Raw genomic sequence first — 24,893 nt, forward strand, 5'->3', positions numbered from 1 at the left:
TGAAGTGCATCATTTCAATCATTTTCCTGTAGTACCCCAAGGAACAAGACATCCATTATGGTAGTGTCTTGATTTTAACAGAGGTCAAGTTTCCTTTTGAGGACCTGCATTGGACTATGGTGAACCCAACATCACCGAAGACACCGCTTGTTGAGCCAGCTTTAGGGTAATGCTACCTTTAATATTAAGCTATGGGGTTGTCAATGGTCCGGGTTGAAGCCTGTCCAAGCCAAGCCTGTAAAGTCAAACCTAGGACTCTGAGCCTGACCGGCCTGCGAGGGGCTAAAACATACAGGCTCCAGATAATTGTGCTTGACCCAAGCACAAGCCTGACCTCTCCATCCACTTTTCTGCAGGATTCGAGCTGTTCATGGACTGTGCCCTACTGTGCATGTACCATGGCCCAAAATCCAGGCTAGCCTGATATTAGTTGGGCTACCGATATATTGAGGAACAAAATATGTGAAGTAACACTTATGCATGCACACACACTTTGAAACCCTAAATAGGTTGGGCCAGGCCGGCCTGGGCTTACGGGCTTTTAGACACAACCTGAGCTTGCTTGGCTTGACTAATAAACAAGCTTGGATTTTGGTCCAGTCTAATGCAAGGTATTAATGATGTAACGGCAATGGTGGGAAGCATTACACATTATAGGGTCATAACGACCATAACGACCCTTACGGAATAAAGGGCCCGTAATGGCCTTGTAATGGTTGTTACGGGGTTGGTATAGTTTTTTTGGCTCGTATCATAATGGTAACGATGGTGGGCTTTTCCACCACTGTTACCATTATTGAATATATATTTTTTAAAGATGATGATAAAACATTTTATTAAAAGAATGACCAAAGGCCAACGAATACAACAAAAACAAAAAAGCAAGAGAAAAAGTTGACCAACTCATTGGTAATTGATCAGTGGCCAGAATGTTTGCCACAATCGCCCAATCTCTTACATGCTATTTTGCCCTTTTAAAAACTTCCAACGGACATCCCTTATGGTTCTTAAAAAATCGATCATTTCTCTCCAACTCCAACCATATACTTCAAAGACTTGCCAATAAACTTGGGCGTCAAATTTGTTTTCCAATTTTACTTTGACCCCCTCCATGCCAAGCCCGAAAGAATTGATCCACAAAGCTCAAATTAACCCATGAAGAATCAAATAGAGAAGAAGCTATTCCAAATCACGAACGTAAAGGAGCAATGGATAAATAAGTGATCAACCGACTCCTCATTTTTATAGCATGGTGGACACAAATTTGGGATTATCATGTCACACCTTTGGAGATTATCAATTGTAAGAACCTTTTTTCTACCCACCAGCCAAGAAAAAGTCGCCACCTTGGATGGAGCTCCATAGTGCCATACATGACCTGTGTGACATTTCGCCTGTGCATCTTGCCCCCCCATTAGCTTCTTATAAAAAGACTTCACTGAGAACTTTTCAGACTTTTCAAGAAGCCAAACTAAAGAATCTTCCTCCAAGGGTATAGGATTTTGACTTGCAAGGATCTCAAGAACCCTAAAAAACTCCTCCAACTCTTCATCATGAAGATTTCTTCTACATGGAGGAGCCCAAACAACTTCTTCATCGCGGATAGAAAAGCACCTCTCTATCAATATATTAGGGTCGGAGGCAATACTTGCTAATTTAGGAAATGAGGTGCTCAACTTATGTCTCCCAATCCAGATGTCTTCCCAGAAATGGATCTTCTTACTATTCCCAAAAGAATAGCCCACAATTTCCAAAACCTCTTCTTTTATAAGATTCACCGATTTCCATAATGAGGAGGATCTATATAAAGATGATGCTTTTATCCACCTTCCCTCTTCTTCAACACTATATTTTCTACCGAATACCTATCTCCACAAACTACCTTAACCTTCCTCAACCTAGAACATCCAAACCCATTTTCCTAATAAAGCCTTGTTCATAACCTCCAGATCATGTAATCCTGTGCTCTCCTGTATCCTTATTTGCACACTTCTTCCCATTTTATCAAGTGGAACTTATGTTTGTCCGCCGAATCATGCCAAAATAAATCCCACCTAATATTTTCTAACTTCACGACGACCGATTTCAGACATTTGAATATTGACATGAAGTAAACTAGGAAGATTTGACATTGCTGACTTTATCAAAGTTAACTTTCCTCCTAAAGATAGAAATCTGCCTCTCCAAGATAAAAGTTTTCTTTCGAATCTTTCAATTACTTTCTCCCGTAAATGTTTAGCTGGCTTCCCAATACAAGAGGGAAGTCCCAAATAAGAGGATGGGAAGGAACTTGCCCTATATCCAAAACGGACTGCAAATGCCTCAATCTCCTCCTTTGCTAGACCCACCCCCAACAATTCACTTTTACCAATATTGATTTTTAATCCTGAAACAACCTCAAAGAAGGTTATTATTGTCTGGAGATCATCAACTTTCCTTTCGTCTGCCACACAAAAGCAACGTATCATTCGCGTAATGCAAATGAGATACACTGCCTTCAGCATTTCTATCCCAGTCCAGATCTGAGAGACTTGTTAGTGTGGTCTGCATCCTCCTCTGGTTCCTTCATGGTTAGATCTTTTTATAACATGATTCAATGTCATGGTGCCGCCTTTGAAACCACCTTTTGCATTGTCCTGTCGCATATTAGCTATGGAACCACATCGTCAATCTCTTCGAGGTGAATTGGATTATGCACAATCAGTTCCGCAGATGCTTGGGGCTTGGCATGGAGTCCCCATGGCGAAAGGCAGGTTATCTGTTTGGCGGAAACTTCTTTTGGCTGGCCTTGGTGTTTCAATAACAAACGCTCATCTATGGAGCAAATTGTGACGAGGGTGAAAAGGGATGTAGTTGAATAGGCTACTGGGCGCCTTTAAGTAGACTTTTTTGGAATTGTAGTCTCCCTATAGCTGTATTTTTTGTCTTGGCTTCTTGTCAAGCTGTTTTTAATAAAGATTATTCATAACCTTTCAAAAAAAAAAACAAAACAAAACATAACAAAACAAAACAAAAACAAAAACAAAAACAAAACAAAAATATATAGTTTTCAACGTCTGGTCCATGATCACCATCTAATAGGCATGTATGCTGATGATTCATGTATGGACTTGCTGTGGTTATCTTTACTTTCAAATGCTTCAATAGATTTCCTCAGAGGTGCCATTTTATTGGTTTTTTCGGTTTCTTTTTCTTTTTTACTTTTCTTTTTGCAGTTGTTTTCATTGGACCTTTACAACGTTTAGCTTTTATGAATGCTGTTTCCTATATCTTTCCGTCTGCCTTTAAAGGCATGGGAGATTGGTGAAGATGGGAGTATTCAAAACCATTGAGGTCTCTGTACACCTAATGTCTTTTGGTTGACGTGAAATTTATGACACTTTCTTCCTCCAGCTTCATGTATTGGTTAGGTCTTCATCATTACAGGATTCAGCGACCAATTACAGCAATTTTTGCAGAGGCTTACTGGTGGGAAGCGATGCCTTCTCCTAAAGCTCATGGGAAGTGAAGACACAAAGCAGTCTTGCCTGCACAGATGAAATGACTCCAGACCACATGGTTCCGATTCTCTATTGGGATTCAGGTAAAAATCATGGATAAGTTTCAGTCTGTTGTGCAAAGAAAAGGCTGGCATCTGCTTCAGATTGTATATTACAACCTGAGCAATCTTGGAGGTGGTGCATCGCGTAGGCAATGTGAACTTGTGATCAGCAATGATGGTGAAATGGACCCTTAGTTTGTCAAATAGCATCAGGACCAACAGCTGTACGCTGTTCACAGAAATGGAGCTGAAATTAGAATAACTGAAAGCAGGAATGTGTATATTGTGACTGGAGGTCTAAAACATATATAGATGCATTTCCCATGGACGGGCATATTATGCCCACCTGATCTATGGCAGATGGTGAAGCTCACTGCTATGAGGGGATTGCTGAATTCTTTTTTTATTTTGAGGGTTAAACATGGATCAAGAAATGATGGGCCATCATTTGCAGGAGTCTTCAATGAGGTTTCTCAAACTCATTTGAAATGAGGTAATCTTTATAGGCGGCATATGTTTGGTGGAGATGCCATACCTACAGGTGAAATGCAAGCTGGACATTGAACCAGGTAATTCTCATGTGGGTTGTTGTGCATTTTGCAGGAACGTTCTCTATGTTCTCCATGGGCAACTAGGCGTACAAGGAGAGGGGAGGGTGTGTGTTAGCATGACTATAGGATCCTCCAGCCAGGAGTATGTCTCAGTAGTATCTTTGGCCTTCAGGTTGGACTTGAGGACTCAACTTGGTGATCTAGATGGCTGAATCTTATGGGATCCAACATGGATAAATCATGCCCAAAAATCTCCCAAGTGGAAGCTTGTATTCATTCAGTCGTTGATCCTGCGATATGAACCTTTGTAGTCTGTTTGTCCATAGCCGGATCCCTGGATCCATCAAATCTGGATCACCAATCTAATGGATCTCATTTGATGTTTTGCACTTGAGGGTTTTAAAATTGGTTTTCTAGAGGGATTCTGGTGGTAATGGAATTTTGGGGTGATACAATTTTGGTTTTTGAAAGAGATGATTACACTGGAGATTTGGTGCAGGAGATGGCAAGTTCTGATTTGGGTTTGACAGTGCTAGTGGCAAGGGTTCTCATTTTGCTGGTATGGGGAGGTTTCTTCTTGATGGTTGGGTAGACTGTAGCAGCCTTCTCAGGTCCTTTTAAGGTGGATAGTGCCGTTTGGGGAGCGGCTGCTCTCAGAGAGTGAGAGAGAGAGAGAGGCTAATTTGAATCCACTTCTACAGTAAAGAAATTGTGGTGGAAGTGGCGAATCCTTGAGTGTTTTAACTGGATAGTGGGAGAGGAACTAGTTCCTTTAGGTTGGTTTGTCCCTTTTTCACGAGACTAGATCATTGTCAACATGTATAAGCGTTTCATTTTCCTTGCCTGATGAGGCTGCTGCTGCTGCGGTGTCGAGGAATTGTTGGGTCGGTTTCTTTGTTGAGGTGAAACCAAGTGCGGCAGTAGCAGGGGTGCCCACCATCCAGTAATCTAGGCTGTTGGCTTGCTGCATCCTGCTGTCTATGGTGCAAAGCTAAAAAGTTGCCTTGATGGAGCATTCTTGACTTTTCAATTTGTGGTCTACAGATTGAGGGTTAGAATATAGAAGGACATCATGTCTACGGGTTACCCTTTTTTAAAAAAATAAAAAATAAAATTTCCACGATGGAGGTAATTTTTGTTGTGTTTGCCAATACATCCTAACATGGACAATTCAATAGGTAAAATAAGATATTTACCGTTGTTATCAGATCTGTGATTATACTTCACCCATGATAGGATCAGTGGTTTGGACAGTCGGATGGGCTGTTGAACTTTGCTGTTTATGGTGGATGAATCACCATCATCAGAAAATGGGAGTGGAGCTATCAAAGGTGCCTAGCCTTGTATCTTATAGCACTTGATGAGTATAAGAGCTCCAACACAAATGGTGCGGGAGCCATATCTCACCCTCCGCATGCTGCTTTATCCAGGAGCCCGCTTGATTTTCAATCTTCATTCCAACAATCTTCAATCTTCTGGCTGTTTGTCATCTGTGCCACACCCTGGTTTGAAAATAAGGCCTGTCAGGCATGCGATATCAGATGCTGTCAATCATTTCAACATCCTACCCCTGCCGGGACAGTACATCCCTTTTAACATGTCATTTTAAGGCATGGGCTCATAAAGGAGGCATACCCAAGTCTCAAGTGGGCCACACCACAGCAAGCAGTGGTGATAATGATGCCACCATTGAAACCTTCCTAGGGCCCACCATAATGTTTATTTGCCATCCAACCTGTTCATAAGGTCACATAGACCTGGATGAAAGGAAAACACAAACATAAGCTTGATCAGAAACTTCTGTGGCCCCCAAGAAGTTTTCAATGGTAGGCATTCAATCCCCACTGATTGCTGTGGTGTGGTATACTTGAGCTTTGGATCTGCATTATTTTTGGTCTCAATTCCTAAAATAATCTAGCAAAATGGATGGACAGTGGATAAAACACATACATTACAGTGGGTCCCACAGAGCTCCTGTTGGTACTGAGTCCATCCTGGCAGGGGTAGGATGGAATCTGCGTCCCCATTTCTCATACATGACTTGCATGCCAATCAGATTGGCCTCACTTTTTAGGCTCCACGAAAGCACCCATGATGTGGTGTATGATGAACGGCCTGGTCTAGCACACGTGACACAGTCACCACAGGTTAGCAGACTACTAAAAACTGATCTCATGAACAAAATCTCTTTTAGATACAAAATTGCAGTTTTAATGTTTTATACAACACACCATCAAAGGTTTCTATGTAATCTGCATCGAATACTTACCAAATTGGTAATCCAACTATGTAGGATTCATCTGATCACTAAAAGAATGTAATGAAAAATATAATTTTCCACAATACCTTTTTTCATTCCGTTGTTTCAAGAGAATTGAATAGAGAAGCCCTTATCGGTGGTTGAGACATCGACGCTGCCAAACTCAAGATCAGAATCCGAATCAAAATCCTTGTAGTCACACCACTCTCCTTGGGAGTTCTCATCCTGGCTGTCGCTTCTAGAAGGGACTCTGAGCTCACTTGTAGGAACTGGCAGAGGCTCCTCATTCAAATACCTGTCATGAAGTAGTTCCATTGCAGTAGCTCTATTCATCGGGTTGTAGCAAATGAGTCTCTTCACAAGATTGATTTCAGTGCCAGAGCAGTTTGGTAGACATGCTTCCAAACCGAGTGGATTTTCAACCCTGTTAAAGAAAATCTTTCCATAGTCGGGAAGTTTTGAACAGCCCGGCCAAGTTTCTTCATTTAAGTTGCCCACGACATTGATGATCCTACTAAGCTGATCGATGTCTGATGTTCCAGGGAACAGGGGCTCTAGACTGAGAAGCTCGGCGAAAATGCAACCCAACGACCACAGGTCGATCTCAAGTCCGTAGTTCGTGGATCCGTAGAGTAGTTCTGGAGCCCTAAACCATCGAGTGCCGACACAGGAAGTGAAGGCCCTGGATTCATCCTCTCCCCCCTCATCTGTCTCATAAGAATAAGAGTTATTGAAAGGATCGTCGTCCATGTCGCTCGTAGTGCAGGTAGCGAGGCAAGATACATCACTGTCAGGAAGCTTTGCCTCCACGTCAGTTTCATCCACAGGATCTTTGGACTTGAGGCCATCTAGCCCTTGCAAAGAACCTTCTTCATGTAAAGGCCTGGGCTCTTGGAGTACAGTTGACGGGTTCCTGGAACCTTCTGGCCATGAACTTTCTGCTTCTGGATTTGGAATAACTTCAGGCTGTTGGAGATTCCATTCCTGGGTTTGAGGATCTTGCCCATGTGGGTTATCGTCTATGGGCACAAATCTTGGCTCTGGTATAAGTATTCTCGACTGGAAAACCAACGCCACCAAATTTCACATTTCCAAGTCATACACTTAAAATGTCTCCCACAGCTATTGGATATATATTAGCATTTACAAAAGCACATGAATTGCAGCATAAGATATGCATGAGGAAATATCAGTGACCACCTATATGAAGATGAAATGTAAAGGGCATGGTAGTCTAACATGGCAGTCAACAAAGAGTCCAACTCTAAAATGGGATGCCTGAACATACTTAGTCTCTGGTTTTAAGTATCTTGCCCATTTATGTGATATAATTTGCAGAACAAATCTATGCTCCTGAAATTTCCTCGATTGGCAAACCAACACCAGACAATTTTCTCATAAGCTTAGAGGCTGCAAAACTTTCATATACCTGAAAGATGATGCTAGATAGGTATACCAACATTAGCAGAAATACACAAATCACCACCAAGAAGATGCACGAGAAAAATGGTAACTGCCTTTGGGAAAAGGCCAATGATGATGGTGTAAATAACAGAATTGTAAAGCAGCAGCAGCAACAACAGTTACCAACTTTTCTTGTTTTCTGCATTTGTTTCATGCTTGTTGCTAAAATACAATTGCTATCGTTGTAAAGTGCAATGTTTCACTTAACGGTTTCTTGCGTGGCTGCATCCATTTCTTGCATTGTTTCTAACAACTATTTCTACTTCCGGCAGCAAATCCAAAGGTTAAAATGGGCTGCCAAATTCCCAACACATTTAATTCTATAGCTCCTGAAGCATAAATTGAGATGGAAAATAACTGAACCTCTACCAAGTCCAAGTTGCCAGCCTTGTTTTACTGATCATTAAATATTCTCATTATCATGGATCCAACACTTGAAACCTATTTTTTTGGCAACTGGTTTCTCTGGAAATACATCTGTTATCTAATCATTAAAAAAAAAAAAATGGTCTAACCCTTGGAATCCGGAGACCACACTTGAAGATATCTGGCTACAACTACTCTCACAAAGTAGACTCAGATATAGACTGACAATGAGGTCAGTGATTCAAACTTCATGTTACACATTTATATCATCACCATCAAAACCTTCTCCGTGCTAAATGGGTGTAGATTCATGCTACAGCTTACATATCATATGAAGAACATAAATATAGTGTAGAAGCAGATTGCTAGTTACAGTCATTTTTAACCTTGTTCTTTTGTTCCAATTAAACCAATCCAAATCAAATGGAAACAATTTTCTGATGAAGCTCCTTGAAAGAGGGAGGGGGGAGCTCTTTAGATATTGACGGTGATGGTTTACTGCCCTTTTTCTAGGGATCCCAAATACGAATTCTTTTTTGGTTTTGGACATGTATTTGATGGTGTAACAGGCCATTCTTTGCTAAGAATGCTGTTTTCCGGGTACCATCAGCTTGACCAGCTGAAAGCCTACCAAATAGGCCCTAATCAAACACAAACCAAGCATGATTTAGGGCCTGTTACAAATAAATACAATAAAAAGATGGAAAAATTTAAAACAAAGAGTAATGGTTTACTCCATTCAATATTTCCCAAAATGATCCACTTTGCTTTGATTCATCAAATCCAACTCAAAAATATTTTTTGAAAGGTGAATCCCACTCAAATTATGTGTTTTGATCCTCAAAATAGGCCTAAATCTAGTTTAAAATTAGTTTTCAAGCTTCTTCATGGTTAGAATGAATAAAGAAGTGAAAAAAAAAAAGGCGAGAGAGAGAGAGAGAGAGAGAGAGTAAAAAATTTCATAATGTACCACTCAAATTGAAAGGGAAAATTTATAGGGATAGCTATAAGACCATCCCATGCTTTATGAGAAAATGGTGGGTAGTTAAGGAACAATATGTTCTTAGGATGAGTGTAGCTGAAATGAGGATGTTAAGATGGATAAGTGGTAAGATGACTTCTTCTTTTTTTTCCATCTCAACTCCTTCCCCCTAAAGGTAGTTTTTGACAAGTATCCTTTGGTAAATGCATTTGAGGGAATTTAGGAGTTGCACCAATGAGTAATAATATGAGGGGAAGTAGACTTAGATGATTTAGTCACATGCAATAGAGACCAAAAACCACACCAGCTAGGAGTGAGTTAGCATTTGAAGGCTCTAAAAGGGCAAGGGATAGGTCCAAAAGGATGTGGATGGAGGTAGAAAGAAAAGATTTGCTAACCTATGGTTTACCTGAAGGTATGGCCCTTGTTAGAGTGGAATGGTAGAATACGATTCATGTGGCTAACCCCCCAATTTTTATTTTTATTTTGAAAGGTGATGAAAATTTTATTAAAAGAGTGCCAAAAGTGCACAAAACTACAAAAGCTTCAAAGGAGACTAAAAGAGACCATCTACATCAATCATGGTGTGACGTAAAGGCTGTTACGTAAAGGTAATGGTAGCAACCGTTACATGTTATGGGGTTGTAACAGTTGCAATAACTATTATGGAAAAAAATGACCCATAACCGCCGTTAATGGCCTGTTACATCCCCTATAAAGGCCATAACAGCCTCGTAACGGTCTGTTACGGAGCATGTACAAGTTTTTTAGACTTTTTTTTTTTTCAACATTACGGGATAGACATAGGTTTTTTAGGGTTTTTTTTTTTAAATAAAAATAAAAATAAAAAAGAGACCGTAACGGCCGTTACGGGGGCCGTAACAACTGTTACGACCTATATCGTAAAGGTAACGGTGATGGCCATTACGACCAGCATTACCGTTATGGAATACCTTGACATCAATATTCAACGAAAATGCCTAGGCTTCTACATTCACTTTAGCTTGCTCAATCATCCTTGACGCCAACTTGCACTTGGCTTTGAAGTAGTGGTTGCCCTTTCATCCCATCTAGACCAAAGACCCATTAATAGAGACAATGTCCACAAAAGCTTTCGTTCCTTACTATGACCACCCTCATGCCTAGCTTGCAACAACCCATTCAAATGATGCAGGCATTACTCACGGGATTTCGAAACCCTCCCAACAAACTTTCGAAATTGACCTTGTGGGTAGACAATGAATAAACAAGTGGTTTACTAATTTTGCGTCGCTAAGACACGTGGGACACATGTTGGGATAATCATCGCTTTTTATGGAGGTTGTCTATGATGAGCACTCTACTTCTACCCGTTAGACAAGCAAAGACTGCCACCATAGGAGAGGCGCTACACTGTCATACCCAAGCTGCCAGAATTAAACCCAATGTTGACCCCTTGTGTTGTGATTGATTAAGCTATAGAAGGGCCTTACTGAAAACTTGCCCGACTTCGACGCTCCCCAACTCAGGGTGTCTCTTACCCTGGTGAAAGGCTAAGGGCCCGGAGCATAGTTGAAGCCCTAGCAATCTCATCAATCTCCTTGTCTGATAGATTTCTTCCACAGTCTACCCACCTTCTTTTCCTGAATAAGAGAAACATTTTACAATTGTAATATTGCTTTTTGTTGCAAACTTGGCCGGACTAGGAAATTCATATTAGAGGGGTCTTTCCCTATCCAGGCATCTTCCCATAACCACACGCTCTCACCATCCTTGGCTTTGAATTAGATGCCTACCCTGACTTGGCTACGACACTTTCAATTGCCTTCCAAATCCAGAAAGCTCTATACAATGAGGACCCTTTTACCCACCTCCAATTTGTTAAGGCTCCATACTTTCCAACCAACACCAAGCGCCACAAACAACCATCCTCTGACCCGAATCTTCACAGCCACTTCCCTACCAATGCTTCATTAATAGCTTCTAGTGGCTTCACCACCGCCCAACCTCCCTATTCGGCTTACACACTTCGTCCCACTTCAATAAGTGAAATTTCCGAGTCTTTGTTGAGCCTTGCCATAAAAATTCATGCCTCAACTTTTTCAAATGGTTCAATACCGACTTCAGACATTTGAAAAGGGATGTAAAATATAATGGCATGCTTGTCATTACCGTTTTTATCAAAGTAAATCTTCCCCCTAAAGATAAGTGTCTAATCTTCTATTTTGCCAATCTTCCTTCCTTTTTCTCTGTGACATTGTCCTAGAGATGCTTCGGCAGCTTGCCCATATAGAGAGGAAAATGTAGATACACATATAGCCGATCTAATTAATTGTGATGAGGCTTAGATGATAATGATGATGACATTTATGGCTATATTGGCCAATAATTGTGCCCATAATGGACGTATTGGCCTATGTCAACTTACATGGCCCATTTTTTTAGAAGAGACTAATTCACCACTGTATCACGTAATGGTGATTGTTTCCTTTATGTAACGGTCAATATGACTATAACATAACCATTTTTTACTACCATGACACCGACATGAACAAAAAATTAGCATATTCCCTATACTTAAAGAGCAACAATTAATACCAAGACTTCGAGTAGGTTCTTGATAGGTGGCTAGATCATCCACTTCACATTATTTTTTGTCATGTGGCACCAAAAAGGCTCAAATACCACCTGCAGTGTGTTGCATGATGCAAACTTGATTCAGACCATTCCAAGTACACAACCATACAAGGCATCAAGGGTGACGATTACATACAAGATATTGGAAACTGGTGGCATAACTAACCCACAGAGAAGGGATAAGATCACCAAGTGGATCCACTGCAACTATAAAGTCGAAAACGAGTTACAATAGAGCAGTTACTAGCCCAAGCACAATCCCAAATTGCATAATCTGATATCTAGACATAGGTGAACTGGGTGCTAATTTAGTCCATTTCCTACTAATTCCAGCTACAATCAGATTCATCTCTCAAATGTAAGATGTAAACTCAAACAATACATGCAATTCAATTACCAAGATATGAACTTGACAATTCCATAAGCATTAGAATACTGAGCTGAACAACGGAGGAATCATACCATTTTCTGGCAGAGTAAGGTAAGTCACAGACACAATCATGTGGACTACATTCCCACCAATCTAGAAAATCCACATAATGGGCCCCAATGTTATTGACGCATGGTCCAAAAATCACTCAGACTGAACAATCCTAACCATTGAATTTTGCCAGATTCCCTTTTTCGCCATCCACTTGATGGCAGCCCAATCGGATGGATGGGATAATCCGATCAATACAATTCTTCAGCCCTACCCCTTCCTATAGTAGGGCCCATTGTCTGAACGGCCTAAATCGTCAAAATGCGAATGATTACACACATAGCATGTTGTAATTACCTGACCGAAGTCTGCCAATTTGAGAACACCGTCAGCGGAGATGAGAAGATTCGACGGCTTGAGATCACGATGGACCACCAAATTCCGGTGGCACGCATCAACCCCTTGGAGGATCTGAACCATCCATCTCTTAATCTCGCCAACGGACATCCCATCCGAGCAGTTCCGTTTGGCGTGCTGGATGACGGAGGCGAGATCGGAAGGGAGGAATTCAAGGACAAGGACAGCATCTTCATCATCATCCTCGTGCCAGAAGTAGTCAAGGAGGGAGACGACATTGGGGGAGTTTTGTAGCGTTTGGAGGGCCTCAATCTCTCGGAAGGAGCTCTGGTAGTCGTGGATCTCCTTGAGCGCTACGATGAGGTTGTCCGACACGCGACGGGCGCGGTAGACGTCGGAGTACGTGCCGGATCCGATACGGTCGAGGATTTCGTAACGGGTTGTGATTTCGGTGCGGGTGTGGATGCTCCAGCTCTTCCGAGAGGGACGAGAAGCTTCCATGGATGGAAGAGGAATTGCAGAGGATTGGGAAAGAATCTAGGTTTTGGATGAGAGAGAGAGAGAGAGAGAGAGTGAGAGAGGCGGGACACGGTTGTATTAGTCTGAGGTGGGTATTCACATTTCCACTATTCCCTCTGGTGTGGTCCACTTGAATTTTGTCTGTTTTTTTCTTTTTTATTTTTTTAAATTATCATAAACAACATGAACTGGATCAAATGATGGATGGAATGGATTTCAGATTCAAGCATGGGTGTATCCTATAGCTTTGTTGTTGCCATGCCTCGGTATGGATTTTAATTACGTAGAGTATGGCCATTGTTCATCGTCCGTTCCGTGGATGTACCGAGTAAACGGAGGTAAATGTTATTTGAAGTAGATTTGCAAGTAAATGGGTGAAATGTTTTTTTGAGTTACTTAGAAACTCGAACTGGTAAATAAATTATAAAAATACTGCTATATACATGTCCATCATACACCTCCCATACTAGTATCATTTCATTAAAATTACATTTATAGAATGATCCAAACCATTTAAAGGTTAACCATTTAAATTGATGGTTAAAAACACCGAAAAATTACTTGTATGTAATCCTTATAAATCTGGTTTACTCGAGTGATAAAATTTCATGTTTTTTACTAAAGTATATATTTTAATGGGTAATTATTATATTAAATATTACATATGTACACTTTTCTATAATATTAAAGCGGATTTGGAGATCTTGTATGCATTCCTTTAACTATATTGAAAAATACCAAAGCATTTCAATTCTTTCTTTGTACTCTTCTCCAAACTGAATATTTTAATTTCACATATATTGCATTTACTCAAATTTAAATCAAATTGAGTACGCTCCAAATTCATTTACCTCCATTTATAAGCTTTTCATTGGGTTTTTTTAATATAAAACTCACCTCCATAATAGTAAATAAATAAATTCAATCATTTGGATTTAAGCCCACTGTTTAAAAAAATAAAGACACAAGCATGCTCCACATGTAAAGTATAAGTCATTGTTACAGCCAGATGACACCTAACATTAGATGAGGACTTCTTCTCAAAAAATGACCACGTCTCTTGTATTCTGAATTCTTTTAAATTTAAAAATGCAAACTTTGAATTGAAATTCTGAATTCTATAAGAATTTGTATTTTAAATTCTTTTAAATTCAAATATAAATGTTTATCGTGACTAAAATTTGAATTAGATTTTCAAACACTTTCTGATATACTTAAATGATTCTATATATTAAAAGATCTCTTCTAATTGAATTTACCTTTTAAATATCTTGAAGTAAAAAACCTGCGTTGTGTCATTCCTTGACTGAACGAGGATGCAGTAACTCACCTTGCTATCGCATGGAGAGTAAATTTTGTGGGCCCACTGTAATGTATGCGTCATCATCATCTGTGCCGTCCATCCCTTTTTTTTGGATATATTTTTTAACATGTTTTTCATGACCCACATCCAATCCAATCCTCAGGAGAAAAATTACAGATCTTACTACAGATGGGAAATGTTTCAGATAAACTAACCAGAAGGAACCTTTAAAAAGGACATATTAGGAAAAGCATGCATTCGTTACTCTTCATCGACACCTTTGAGGAACTCAGGCTCGTCTACCGTCATTCAATGTCATGAACACCGGCCAAATGGTAGAACTTACAGAAGTCTCGTGCCTTGTATAAATCCTCTTCTTTGCACATAATCTCTGCTGAATTTTTCAAAATTTCCCTTCCATATCTTTAATCTTTTTATTTGGATTAGATTCATATTTTAAATAATGATTAAAAAAAAAAAGGGATGTGTGAATATAAGGCCCTTCTTGGTTGCTCCTTAGGGGTCGTTTGGATGCCTGTAAATGATTTACAAGCAAATGATAAAAGCTGATTTTTTTTGGCTTTAAGCTGTAAGTGATTTACAGGTAAATGATTATTTGCTTTTCGATAACTTATAAATTATTTAAGTCCCATAAATAGAGAGTCAATTTTTCCATTTATAGCCGTTAGGCTATTAATGGAGAGCCTATAAATGAAATCTGAACCTTTTTCATGAAAATTAGATGGGGTAAATGCTTTAAATCATTTGCAAGCTGTAAATGCCATCCAAAAATAGAAGTAAATCTTACAACTTGGCTCATTTACCGGCATCCAAGCAACTTTTTAGAAATGAGTTCTATCTTATTTTAGTTAACAATAATTATATATTAGATATTATCTTAAAATGTAATACAGATTTTAGCAATGCTTAAATTAAACTTGATAAACTATAATTTATATAAATTTTGATCTCTAAATACATAATTATCATTAACTAAAATTAGAGAACACGGGTGCAGCTATGGACAAGGAAAGAGGGTACAGGAAGAGAACATGGGTAGGGGCTTTATGCCAATTGAAAGAGGTGAGAAAAGGCGCGATACGAGGCCTACCAGCATAAAAATGTTAAATAAAAAGACCATAACCTTTATGCACGCCCGCACACTCACACTACAATAGGTGTTGAAACCTGTGACCTCATGTTGGGTCGCAGGCATAACAAGGATTTATTACGCAACAAATCTAGACATCTGGACTATCGCATCCAACCATGGCATGTGCAAGACATGTAGAGTGCAGGCTCCGTAACCATGTGCACTAGTAGTATTATTTCCGTATAGCTTTCAAAGCAAATGTAAAATTTTAAACTTTGCACACGTGATGTATGACACTTGAAAATGTACAGTAAAATATGTAGCAAATGCAAGTGCTTAAAGATAGCACGTTTGGCGTGCAAAGCTTGACAATATAGGGGGCCACACAATCCATTGTTTTTCTTTACGGGGCATCTAATGAAGTTTGAATATAGCATATTTGCAATGCTAGAAGATAAACAATGACATTTATGATGTATTGATGGCATCCAATGAAGTTTGAAGATAGACGGACCTCAGTGTTGAAATGAGGTATCTTTCACTCAATCTACCACTTGAGCTATGGATATTGACATGTGCCTTAAAAATTAAGGCCCCGTTTGTTAGATTTGAAATCTAAATCCTAAATTTGAAATCTGAAGGCCAAATTATGGCTGAAGTTTGAAAATTAAGTATTGAATTTGAAATAATTTATTTGTTAACAAACATCTGAAATGTTTGAAATATGTTAATTTGACGCATTTGGCAATGTTTGAAAATGTTTTACATTACAAAGAAATTATTTTTTATTAAATGAAAATAAAATTATTCTATTTAATTCAAATAAACTGAAGTACTTAAGATATAATTAAAATATCCTTATTCATAAGAAACAAATAAATTATCATTATTAATAATAATTTTAAAAAAATAGATAAATTCAATTGTTGTCCCACAAATATTTCAAATAAGGATGTACAATCCTTATGTTTTGGGCCCACTTGATTATTGGATCCACTTTTGGTCTCATGTCCTAAAAGAAACTCACAAAACCGATGGGCAAGTTGGATTTCTTACAAACATGAAGTGGGCCCCACCTACATTTCCAGTGCAGGAAAGTCTATGAAAGGCTTTAGCGGTAAATCTAGCATATGGACGAACGCGGATTTCTTAACGAAAGCCTTTCACATGAAGTTCCAGTGCAAGGATTTGAGGTGGGGCTCACTTGAAATCCAACACGTCCATCCATTTTTCGAGCTCATTTTAAGACATTGGACCAAAATGAGTAGTATCCAAAACTCAAGTAGGCCGTATGATATGAAACTGTGGGGAAAGGAATGTCTACTGTTGAAACCTTCCTAGACTCCACCTTGATGTTTATATTCCATCCAAACTGTTCCTAAGGTCATTTTGACTGGGATTAAGTGAAAATACTGTGAACTTAAGCCAATAAAAAACTTTTGTGGCCAAATAAGTATTTCAACTGTGGTCACAAAATCTCCATTGTTTCCTACCGTGTGGCCCATTTAAGTTTTCGATACATCTTATTTTTAGTGGCATGTCCAAGAATGAGCTCGAACGGATGGACGGCTGGGCTTTCTCACAAACATGGCTGTAGCCCCACACAGACTCTTTCGCAGGAAGTTTACGATTTAGCAAGACTTGACGTCACTAAGTTCTGTGGGACCCACCATGATGTATGTGTTATATCCACACTATCCATCCATTTGGAGATATCATTTTAGGGCATGAGACAAAGAATGAGTCAGACCCAAATCTGGAGTGGACCCCACCACAGAAAACAGTGGGAAGAGTGACGCCCACCGTTGAAACCTTCCTAAGGTCTACTATGATGTTTGTCCGAGATCCAACGTGTTCATTAGTTAAGACAGATATGAAAGAAGGTAAAACAGAAATTTCAGCTTGATCGAAAACTTTTGTGGCCCTTATAAATTTTTAACGGTGGACAGCACTCTCTCCACTGTTTTCTGTTGTGGGGTCCAATCGAGCTTTGGATCTGACTAGTTATTTGACCAAATATCCTAAATTTATATCACCAAATGAATGGACAGTGTGGATACAACACATACATCATGGTGGGTCCACGTAACTTCGTGACGTCATTTCAGTAGCTATTCTTGTGAATCAACCTGTTAGTACCTAATCCGCGTCCTTCGGGGGAAATCCGCGTCCGATCTGGGCCGAAGCCCGTGTCCGATCTGGGCCGAAGCGGATTGGCTGGACGTCAGCAAGTTATGTGGGTCACATATTGAGGTATGTGTTATATCCAAACCGTCCATCCATTTTTCGAGCTCTTCTTAAGGGTTAGACCGAAAAATAGGGTCTAAAGATCAAGTGTACCACACTGCAAAAAGCAGTGGGGGATTGAATGTCTACCAGTGAAATCCTTTTGAGAAGTTTCGGATCAATATGAAATTTGTTTTTCCTCTTCATCAAGGTATTTTTGACCTTATGAACAGATTGGATGGAAAATAAACATTATGGTGGGCCCAACGAATTTTTTAACGGTGAAAATCATTATTCCCGTTGCTATTTTTGGTGCGGTCCATTTGAGCTTTTGATATGATTATTTTTTGGATAATGCTCTAAAATTTGAACGGTGTGGATATAATAAATACATCAATGTGGGCCCATGTGACTTTGATCTCCTTTGAACCGGGGATACAGCCATCAACAAAATTGCCACAAGAGAATGCTAAGTTGAATTCCAACCATACGACACACTACAAGTAAGAATACCTAATGATGTCCTAACAAATTATAATTTGGACAACCAGATTAAATTGATTGCAGAAAATGGAGTAAGAATCTCCATTCTTGGCCCTTGATATAAAAGTAACATGCAAGCATTTACAAGTAAACAATCACTCCCAGTGCTAAGGTAGACAACATTCAACATTCATATTTCAACAAATAATACAAATAGCTGTTTTTTATTTTTTCGAAAGGTAACGATAACTTTATTGTAGAGAAAAAAGAGAAAAACAAAGGGAAAGAAATCCGCTTAGGGAGCGGATTAGATACAACCCAAAAAAGACAAATTATAATTATGCAATTTAACAGCGGAGGAGCTCCATTCGGCTATAAGATAGATCACCCTTTGCACAATACAATCAACCGATCTAGAAGTTCCATGAAAGCATCTTTCATTTCTTTCTTCCCAAACTGCCCCCCACGTCGCCAGAAGAGAGATTTTCCAGATAATAGAAGAAAGCTTTCCACACCTAGAGCCATACCAAGCTTGGAAAAAACTACCTGTTGATCGTGGACAAATGCAGGACATGTAGAAACGAGAGAGAATATAGGCCCCAATGTGATAGGAGAAAGGGCAATGAATGAAAAGATGATCAACCAATTCTTCATCATCCATGCAGCACACACAGATGTTGGTAATGCACATTCCTTTTTTACTCAAATTGTCCACCGTGAGCACCCTGTTTTTACCCACCAACCAACTGAAAGCTGAAATCTTCGGGGGAGCTTGAAATTTCCAAACATGAGAAGATGAGGCCTATTCCTTTGATGGGGAATAGCTGGAAAGGATATTGTATAACGAATTTAGCGAAAAAATTCCTGGTTTGTTGGAACGCCAGAATAGCCTATTGGAGCTAGAAAGATCCAAGTTGCTGTTTTGGATACGACTCAAAAGCGCTACACATTCTTCTATCTCCCAATCTTGAAGATTACGTCTGCACTTTGGATTGTACACCACTACTCCTCCCATAACTGAATAACACCCCTCCACGGAAATGGTCTTATTAGCGGAAAGGCTATAAATACGTAGGAATGCAACTCTAAGAACCTCCTCTCCCACCCAAGTATTATCCTAGAAATGGGTGCGATTACCATTACCTATTGCAATATGAGAACCTTGTAGAACCTCCTCTTTCACCGAAGGAATACCTTTCCAAAGCGCTGAAGCTTTATAATAGGAAGTCCTATGTCCACCATCCCCCTTCCGAGGCACCGTATTTGCTTTTGACTAGATTGTTCCAAAGAGAGCTGCTTTATGTACCAAGTCTCCATGTCCATTTATCTAGGAGAGCCCAATTCATAGTTTTGAGATCTTTTATACCTGCCCCACCTAGATCAATATGCTTACACACCTCCTTCCAACTCACCAAATGAAACTTTTTCTTATTTTTTCCGTGCCACAAAAAGTCTTGTCTAAGTTTTTCTAAAATAGTCAAGATCGAAGAGGGACATTTGAATAAAGACATGTAATAGAGGGGAAGATTTTATAATGCTGCCTTGATGAGAGTTAACCGGCCACCCAATGATAAGTATCTACACTTCCATCTAACAAGATATGACCCAAATCTATTGATCACCTTGTCCCAAAGAGACTTTGGGGGTGATCCTATGCATAAAAGGAGACCAACAAAAAATGTTGGGAAATGGCCCGCCGAACAACACAAATAACTGTTCTGTTAAAGTTAGGAAATAGACATTGAAATAGAACAATCCAAGTAAAAGTGAATAACTTGAAATAGAAGAATGAATATCCATGGCAACATAATATCGTCTCTAACAACTCGAAAGTACACAGTTTTGGACCTAAACATACAGTAGCATTTGTCGATGACTAAATCTAGTCGATTCTCCGCTCCGACTCGCAAACTCCGAATCATCTCAGCCTCCTGAACTTGCACACTTGCAATGAGCAAAGGAGACCCTGGTCTAAGCAGGGGACCCTCTGATGCCTAGGTTAGGTCAAGGGAGGTTGAAACGATTCGGAGTTCGCGAGTCGGAGCGGAGAATCGACCAGATTTAGTCATCAACATTTTTGGCGCCGTCTGTGGGAATCTGATACGAAAGGTCAGGTTCTTATTCTTAAGGATAATGGCGAGAGGAAAGAATAAAGTAGTAACTGCGGAACCAGAGCAAAATGAGAAGACTCGTTCCTCTTCGTTATTTCATGCCGAATCAACCCCAGGGCCTTCTTAGCGTTCTCGCAATCAGGCAAGTAAGTATCGAGCTATGCAAAGCGAGATACAGGCCCTGCGCAATAAAGTTAATCAGATGAAGCAGCGACAGGAGCCGCATCCACATCATGCTCAGAAAAACCCTGTTCCTGAGCCGATTAGTCCGGTCATGGAAGCTCACTCTGTGCCGAGGAGTATAAGACTAGAGGGGCCTCAATGCCATCGGGCGCTAGTTTCGGTTCAAAATCCTCCCCCGGCCCAAATCCGAGCCAGCTACTCGAGCTCTGACAAATGCGTCGGTCACCTCGGCCTTAGCACCTACAAATCTCCGCCACGAGCTGGAATGAAGGAGGGGAAGGATGACTCCCGAAATAGAAAACACCCAGGAGATAGTGGCTGAGAACAAAGATTATTTGGAAACACGGTTCGCGGAGCTCAACGACAAAATTATAACACTAGAAAAGAAGCAATAGCCATCGTCAGTTTCTACTGTCGTTCAGGCGATGATGAAAGAGACCAAGCCTCCCTTCACCTCGATAATCATGAACGAGGTGATGCCACAGAGGTTCCGAATACCTCCCATCATCCAATATTCCGGATTTGGTGACCCATCCAAGTACGTGGAAGCTTATCGTTCGTGGATGCAAATCCAGACAGCAACGGACGCAATGATCTGTAGGGGGGTCTCGATCACACTCACAGGATCCGCTCGGAGTTGGTACCGTCAACTCAAGTCCAATTCCATTGGTTCCTTCATAGAACTTAGTCGATTATTCCTTACCCAGTTCATCGTGGTAAGAAGAGTTGGAAGCCGAATATTCACCTGTTTACCATCAAGCACGAGCCTAAGGAGTCATTGAAGGATTACATCGCTCACTTCAATGAGGAAGCGTTACAAGTGGAGGACTACGATGACAAAATGACACTCTCTGTCGTGTTCGACGGTCTGAAAGAAGGAAGTTTCACCTTCTCTATTAAGAAGAATCCGTCAAAGACGTTAGCTGACCTTATCGCTAGATCACAGAAGTATACTAACGCCGAGGAATTCTCCAATGCTCGCAAGAATGTTCAAGTGACGGAGCTGACTGGCAGGGGCAGAGGCCAAGGAACGAAGAATCTCAGTCCTCCAGCAAGGGACCAGATGATCGCACCCCTCGCAATCGTCGCCCGAGTAGAAAACTAGACGGAAAATTTCTTTCTTACACTCCCCTCAACACATCTACCGAATAGATTTTGCTAGACATCAAAGGACACAAGCTCCTAAATTGGCTAGTTTGTATGAAGGCCGACCCCGATCATCGAGACAAGTGCAAGTATTGTCGCTTCCATCGGGATCACGGCCACAACACAGTTGATTGCATGGATCTCAAGGAAGAGATCGAGACCTTTATTCATAAGGGACATCTGCGCCAATACGCCAAGGGAGAAAGAACAGCTCGGAAAGAAGAGCGAGAACAAGAACAGCCGAACAATGCCCCTGAAGAGCCAGCCGAAATCCGCACCATCTTCGGTGGCTCGTCTGGTGGAGGAGACTCAAACCGAGCTCGAAAGTCGAATTCGGAGCACTACCTCCACTTAACCGAGTGGGCCAGCAAAGAACTCCGGGTCAGCCCGTGCAGTCTGACCTTCAGGGAGGATGATGCACGCGGAATCCAGCACCCGCACGACAACGCCCTGGTGGTCACTATGACCATAGCAAATCACAAAGTGTATCGCATCTTGGTCGACACCGGAAGCTCAGCCAACCTGATCAACTCCGAAGCCTTTGAATGAATAGAGATTCCACGGTCATACCTCAGACCTGTGAAGGCCCCCTTGCACGGCTTTGCCGGAGAAAGGGTGATCTCCAAAGGAGCCATCTCTCTCCCCGTGACAGCGGGAGAAGGACAACATCAAGCCACACTCATGGTAGACTTCCTTGTTGTCAATGTGCCATCAGTACATAATGTCATTCTGGGCAAGACTTCCCTCAATGCAATGAGAGCAGTGGTTTTCACCTATCATCTGATGATGAAGTTCCCTGCCGAGGGTAGGATAGGATACCTTCGAGGCGATCAGCGCGAAGCTCGAAGATGATATGCTATAACAGTAAAGAAACGGTCTGTGAAGCAAGTACTCACCATCTATACTCTAGATCCCAGAGGACCTGCGGAAGACTCATCCGTGAAAGACTTGGAGAAGGTACCGCTTGACGAGGCAGACCGGAGTAAAACGATTTAACTCGGAACATCATTGAACCCTGAACAGCAGTCTGAAATGTTGGCCTTCTTAGGCAACACAGAGACGTCTTCGCATGGTCACACGGGGACACGCCCGGATCTCCCTGGAAGTTAAGGTCCACAGGCTAAATGTGGACCCGGATCATAACCCGTAAAACAGAAGAGGAGACCATTCGATACCGAGCAATACGAAGCCATAGCTGATGAAGTCTCCATCCTGCTCGACGCCGGCTTTATAGAGGAAGTGCACTATCTCGATTGGATCACGAATGTGGTCCTTATCAAGAAAGTCAATGGAAAATGACGGGTCTGTGTAGATTACTCGGATCTGAATAAGACGTGTCCGAAGGATAGCTTCCCGTTACCTCAAATTGACCAGCTGGTAGACAGCACCGTGGGGCATGAACTACTCTCCTTCTTAGACGCTTACTCTGGGTATAACCAGATCACGATACGTCCCTCAAACAGGCAGAAGACTACCTTTGTCACAAACAAGGGGCTTTACTGTTACCGGGTCATACCATTTGGCCTGAAAAATGCTAGGGCCACATATTAAAGGCTAATGAATCAGATGTTCGCCAAACAGATCGGACATACTATGGAAGTATACATCGACGACATGCTTGTGAAGAGCATCAAGGTATCTGATCACTTGGCAGATCTTGGAGAAACTTTTGCCGTCCTCCGAGAATATCAGATGAAGCTGAACCCCGCGAAGTGCGTCTTCGGAGTTGGCTCTGGTAAATTCCTCGGGTTTCAGGTTAACCAGAGGAGCATTGAAGTAAATCCTGACTAAATCAAAGTACTCCTCGACATGAGTTCGCCTCGAACTATTAAGGAGATACAATACCTCAATGGACGGGTAGCAGCGCTCAGACAGTTCATATCCAAAGCCACGGACAAATGCCTTCCATTCTTTCAACAATTGAAGGGTCATAAGAAGGTAGAATGAACTTCGAAGTGCGAACAGGCCTTTCAGTAGCTAAAACAGTATTTAGGTTCACCACCCTTATTGTCTAAGCCCGAAGAAGGTGAGCCCATGTTCTTATATCTAGCAGTCTCGGCTTCGGCTGTTAGTTCGGCCCTGATTAGAGAAGTAGAGAGCAAGCAGCATCACGTGTATTATATCAGTAAAGTCATGGTGCCCGCGGAGATAAGATATCCGCCTCTAGAGAAACTAGCACTCAGTCTCATCGTCTCGGCTCAGAGGTTACGTCCATACTTCCAAGCTCATTCCATCATTGTATTGATCGATTCTCCTCTTAAACAAGTCCTCCATAGGCCCGAAGTGTTGGGTCGGCTAACCAAGTGGGCCATCGAACATGGGGAGTTCAACATTCAATTCCGACTAATGACAGCAATCAAAGGCCAAGTCGTGGCTGACTTCATTGCGGAATTCACCACTCCAAGTGAAAGAGGAATCGGTGCTAAAGTCGAAATGACTCCCTAGTTTGTTCCCCCGAGTGATCAAAAGGCGGAATCCGAACCAGGATGGATTGTTTACGTGGATGGGTCATCCAATGTTAAACGTGCCAGAGCAAAGATTGTCCTGGTCGCACCCGATTCCACACCCATCCAGTTTGCGATCAGGCTCGGTTTCAAGGCCTCTAACAATGAGGCGGAGTACGAGGCTCTGCTAGCCGGACTTAGATTGGCGGCAAGTCTTGGGGTTCAGTCTCTTCAGGTACGATGCGACTCTCAGCTGGTAGTGAATCATATCTCCACTTAATACGAGACCAAGGAAACTAGGATGATTGCTTATCTAGACGAAGCAAGAAAATTGATAGAAAGATTCTGGAGCTGCACTATCTGTCAGATTCCTAGAGCGAAAAATTCCTGGGCCGACGCCCTGGCGAAGCTAGCCTCAGCCACAGAAGGAAAGATCCCTCGAATCATTCCCATGGAATTCACGCAACATCTAGCACTCTCTCTCTACTCTTCAACTTAAACCCAGATTCCCTTGACCTGACCTAGGCATCGGAGGGTCCCCTGCTTAGACCAGGGTCTCCTTTGCTCATCGTAAGTGTGCAGGTTCAGAAGGCTGAGGCGATTCGGAGTTCACGAGTCGGAGCGGAGAATCGGCCAGATTTAGTCATCAACAACATTCATTTAGAAAAATCGTTATTCATCTTCATTATCATCATAGCCTCGTCCCAGCTATTTGGGGTAGAACATACAAACAATGTTGTTAAAATCGTTATTGTATCGCAAATCGTAATAGGGGTAGATTTGTATCGAATCACAAATCATAATCTAAATCATAGGATTTTTCTGAC

At 41.2% G+C, this 24,893-nt stretch overlaps 1 protein-coding gene across 1 annotated transcript; it reads right to left on the reverse strand.

Annotated features, from left to right (window-relative positions):
* Positions 1-6,267: 6,267 nt before the first annotated feature.
* Positions 6,268-13,135, reverse strand: LOC131252842 (cyclin-dependent kinase F-1-like). The gene is made up of 2 exons (XM_058253590.1): positions 12,559-13,135; positions 6,268-7,411 (listed from the first exon to the last, which is right to left on the reverse strand). Exons 1-2 carry the CDS (start codon positions 13,057-13,059, stop codon positions 6,458-6,460), a joined length of 1,455 nt encoding a protein of 484 aa, XP_058109573.1. The 5' UTR covers positions 13,060-13,135; the 3' UTR covers positions 6,268-6,457.
* Positions 13,136-24,893: the final 11,758 nt, after the last annotated feature.

The sequence above is a fragment of the Magnolia sinica genome, chromosome 8 (assembly GCF_029962835.1).
Source record: "Magnolia sinica isolate HGM2019 chromosome 8, MsV1, whole genome shotgun sequence".
Lineage (NCBI taxonomy): Eukaryota > Viridiplantae > Streptophyta > Magnoliopsida > Magnoliales > Magnoliaceae > Magnolia > Magnolia sinica.

Coding starts and splice junctions, on each gene's coding strand:
- LOC131252842 (XM_058253590.1), bottom strand. CDS start 13,059: ATGGAAGCTTCTCGTCCCTCTCGGAAGAGCTGGAGCATCCACACCCGC. Junction 7,412..12,558: donor AATTGGCAGACTTCGGTCAG/GTAATTACAACA, acceptor TTGGTTTTCCAG/TCGAGAATACTTATACCAGA.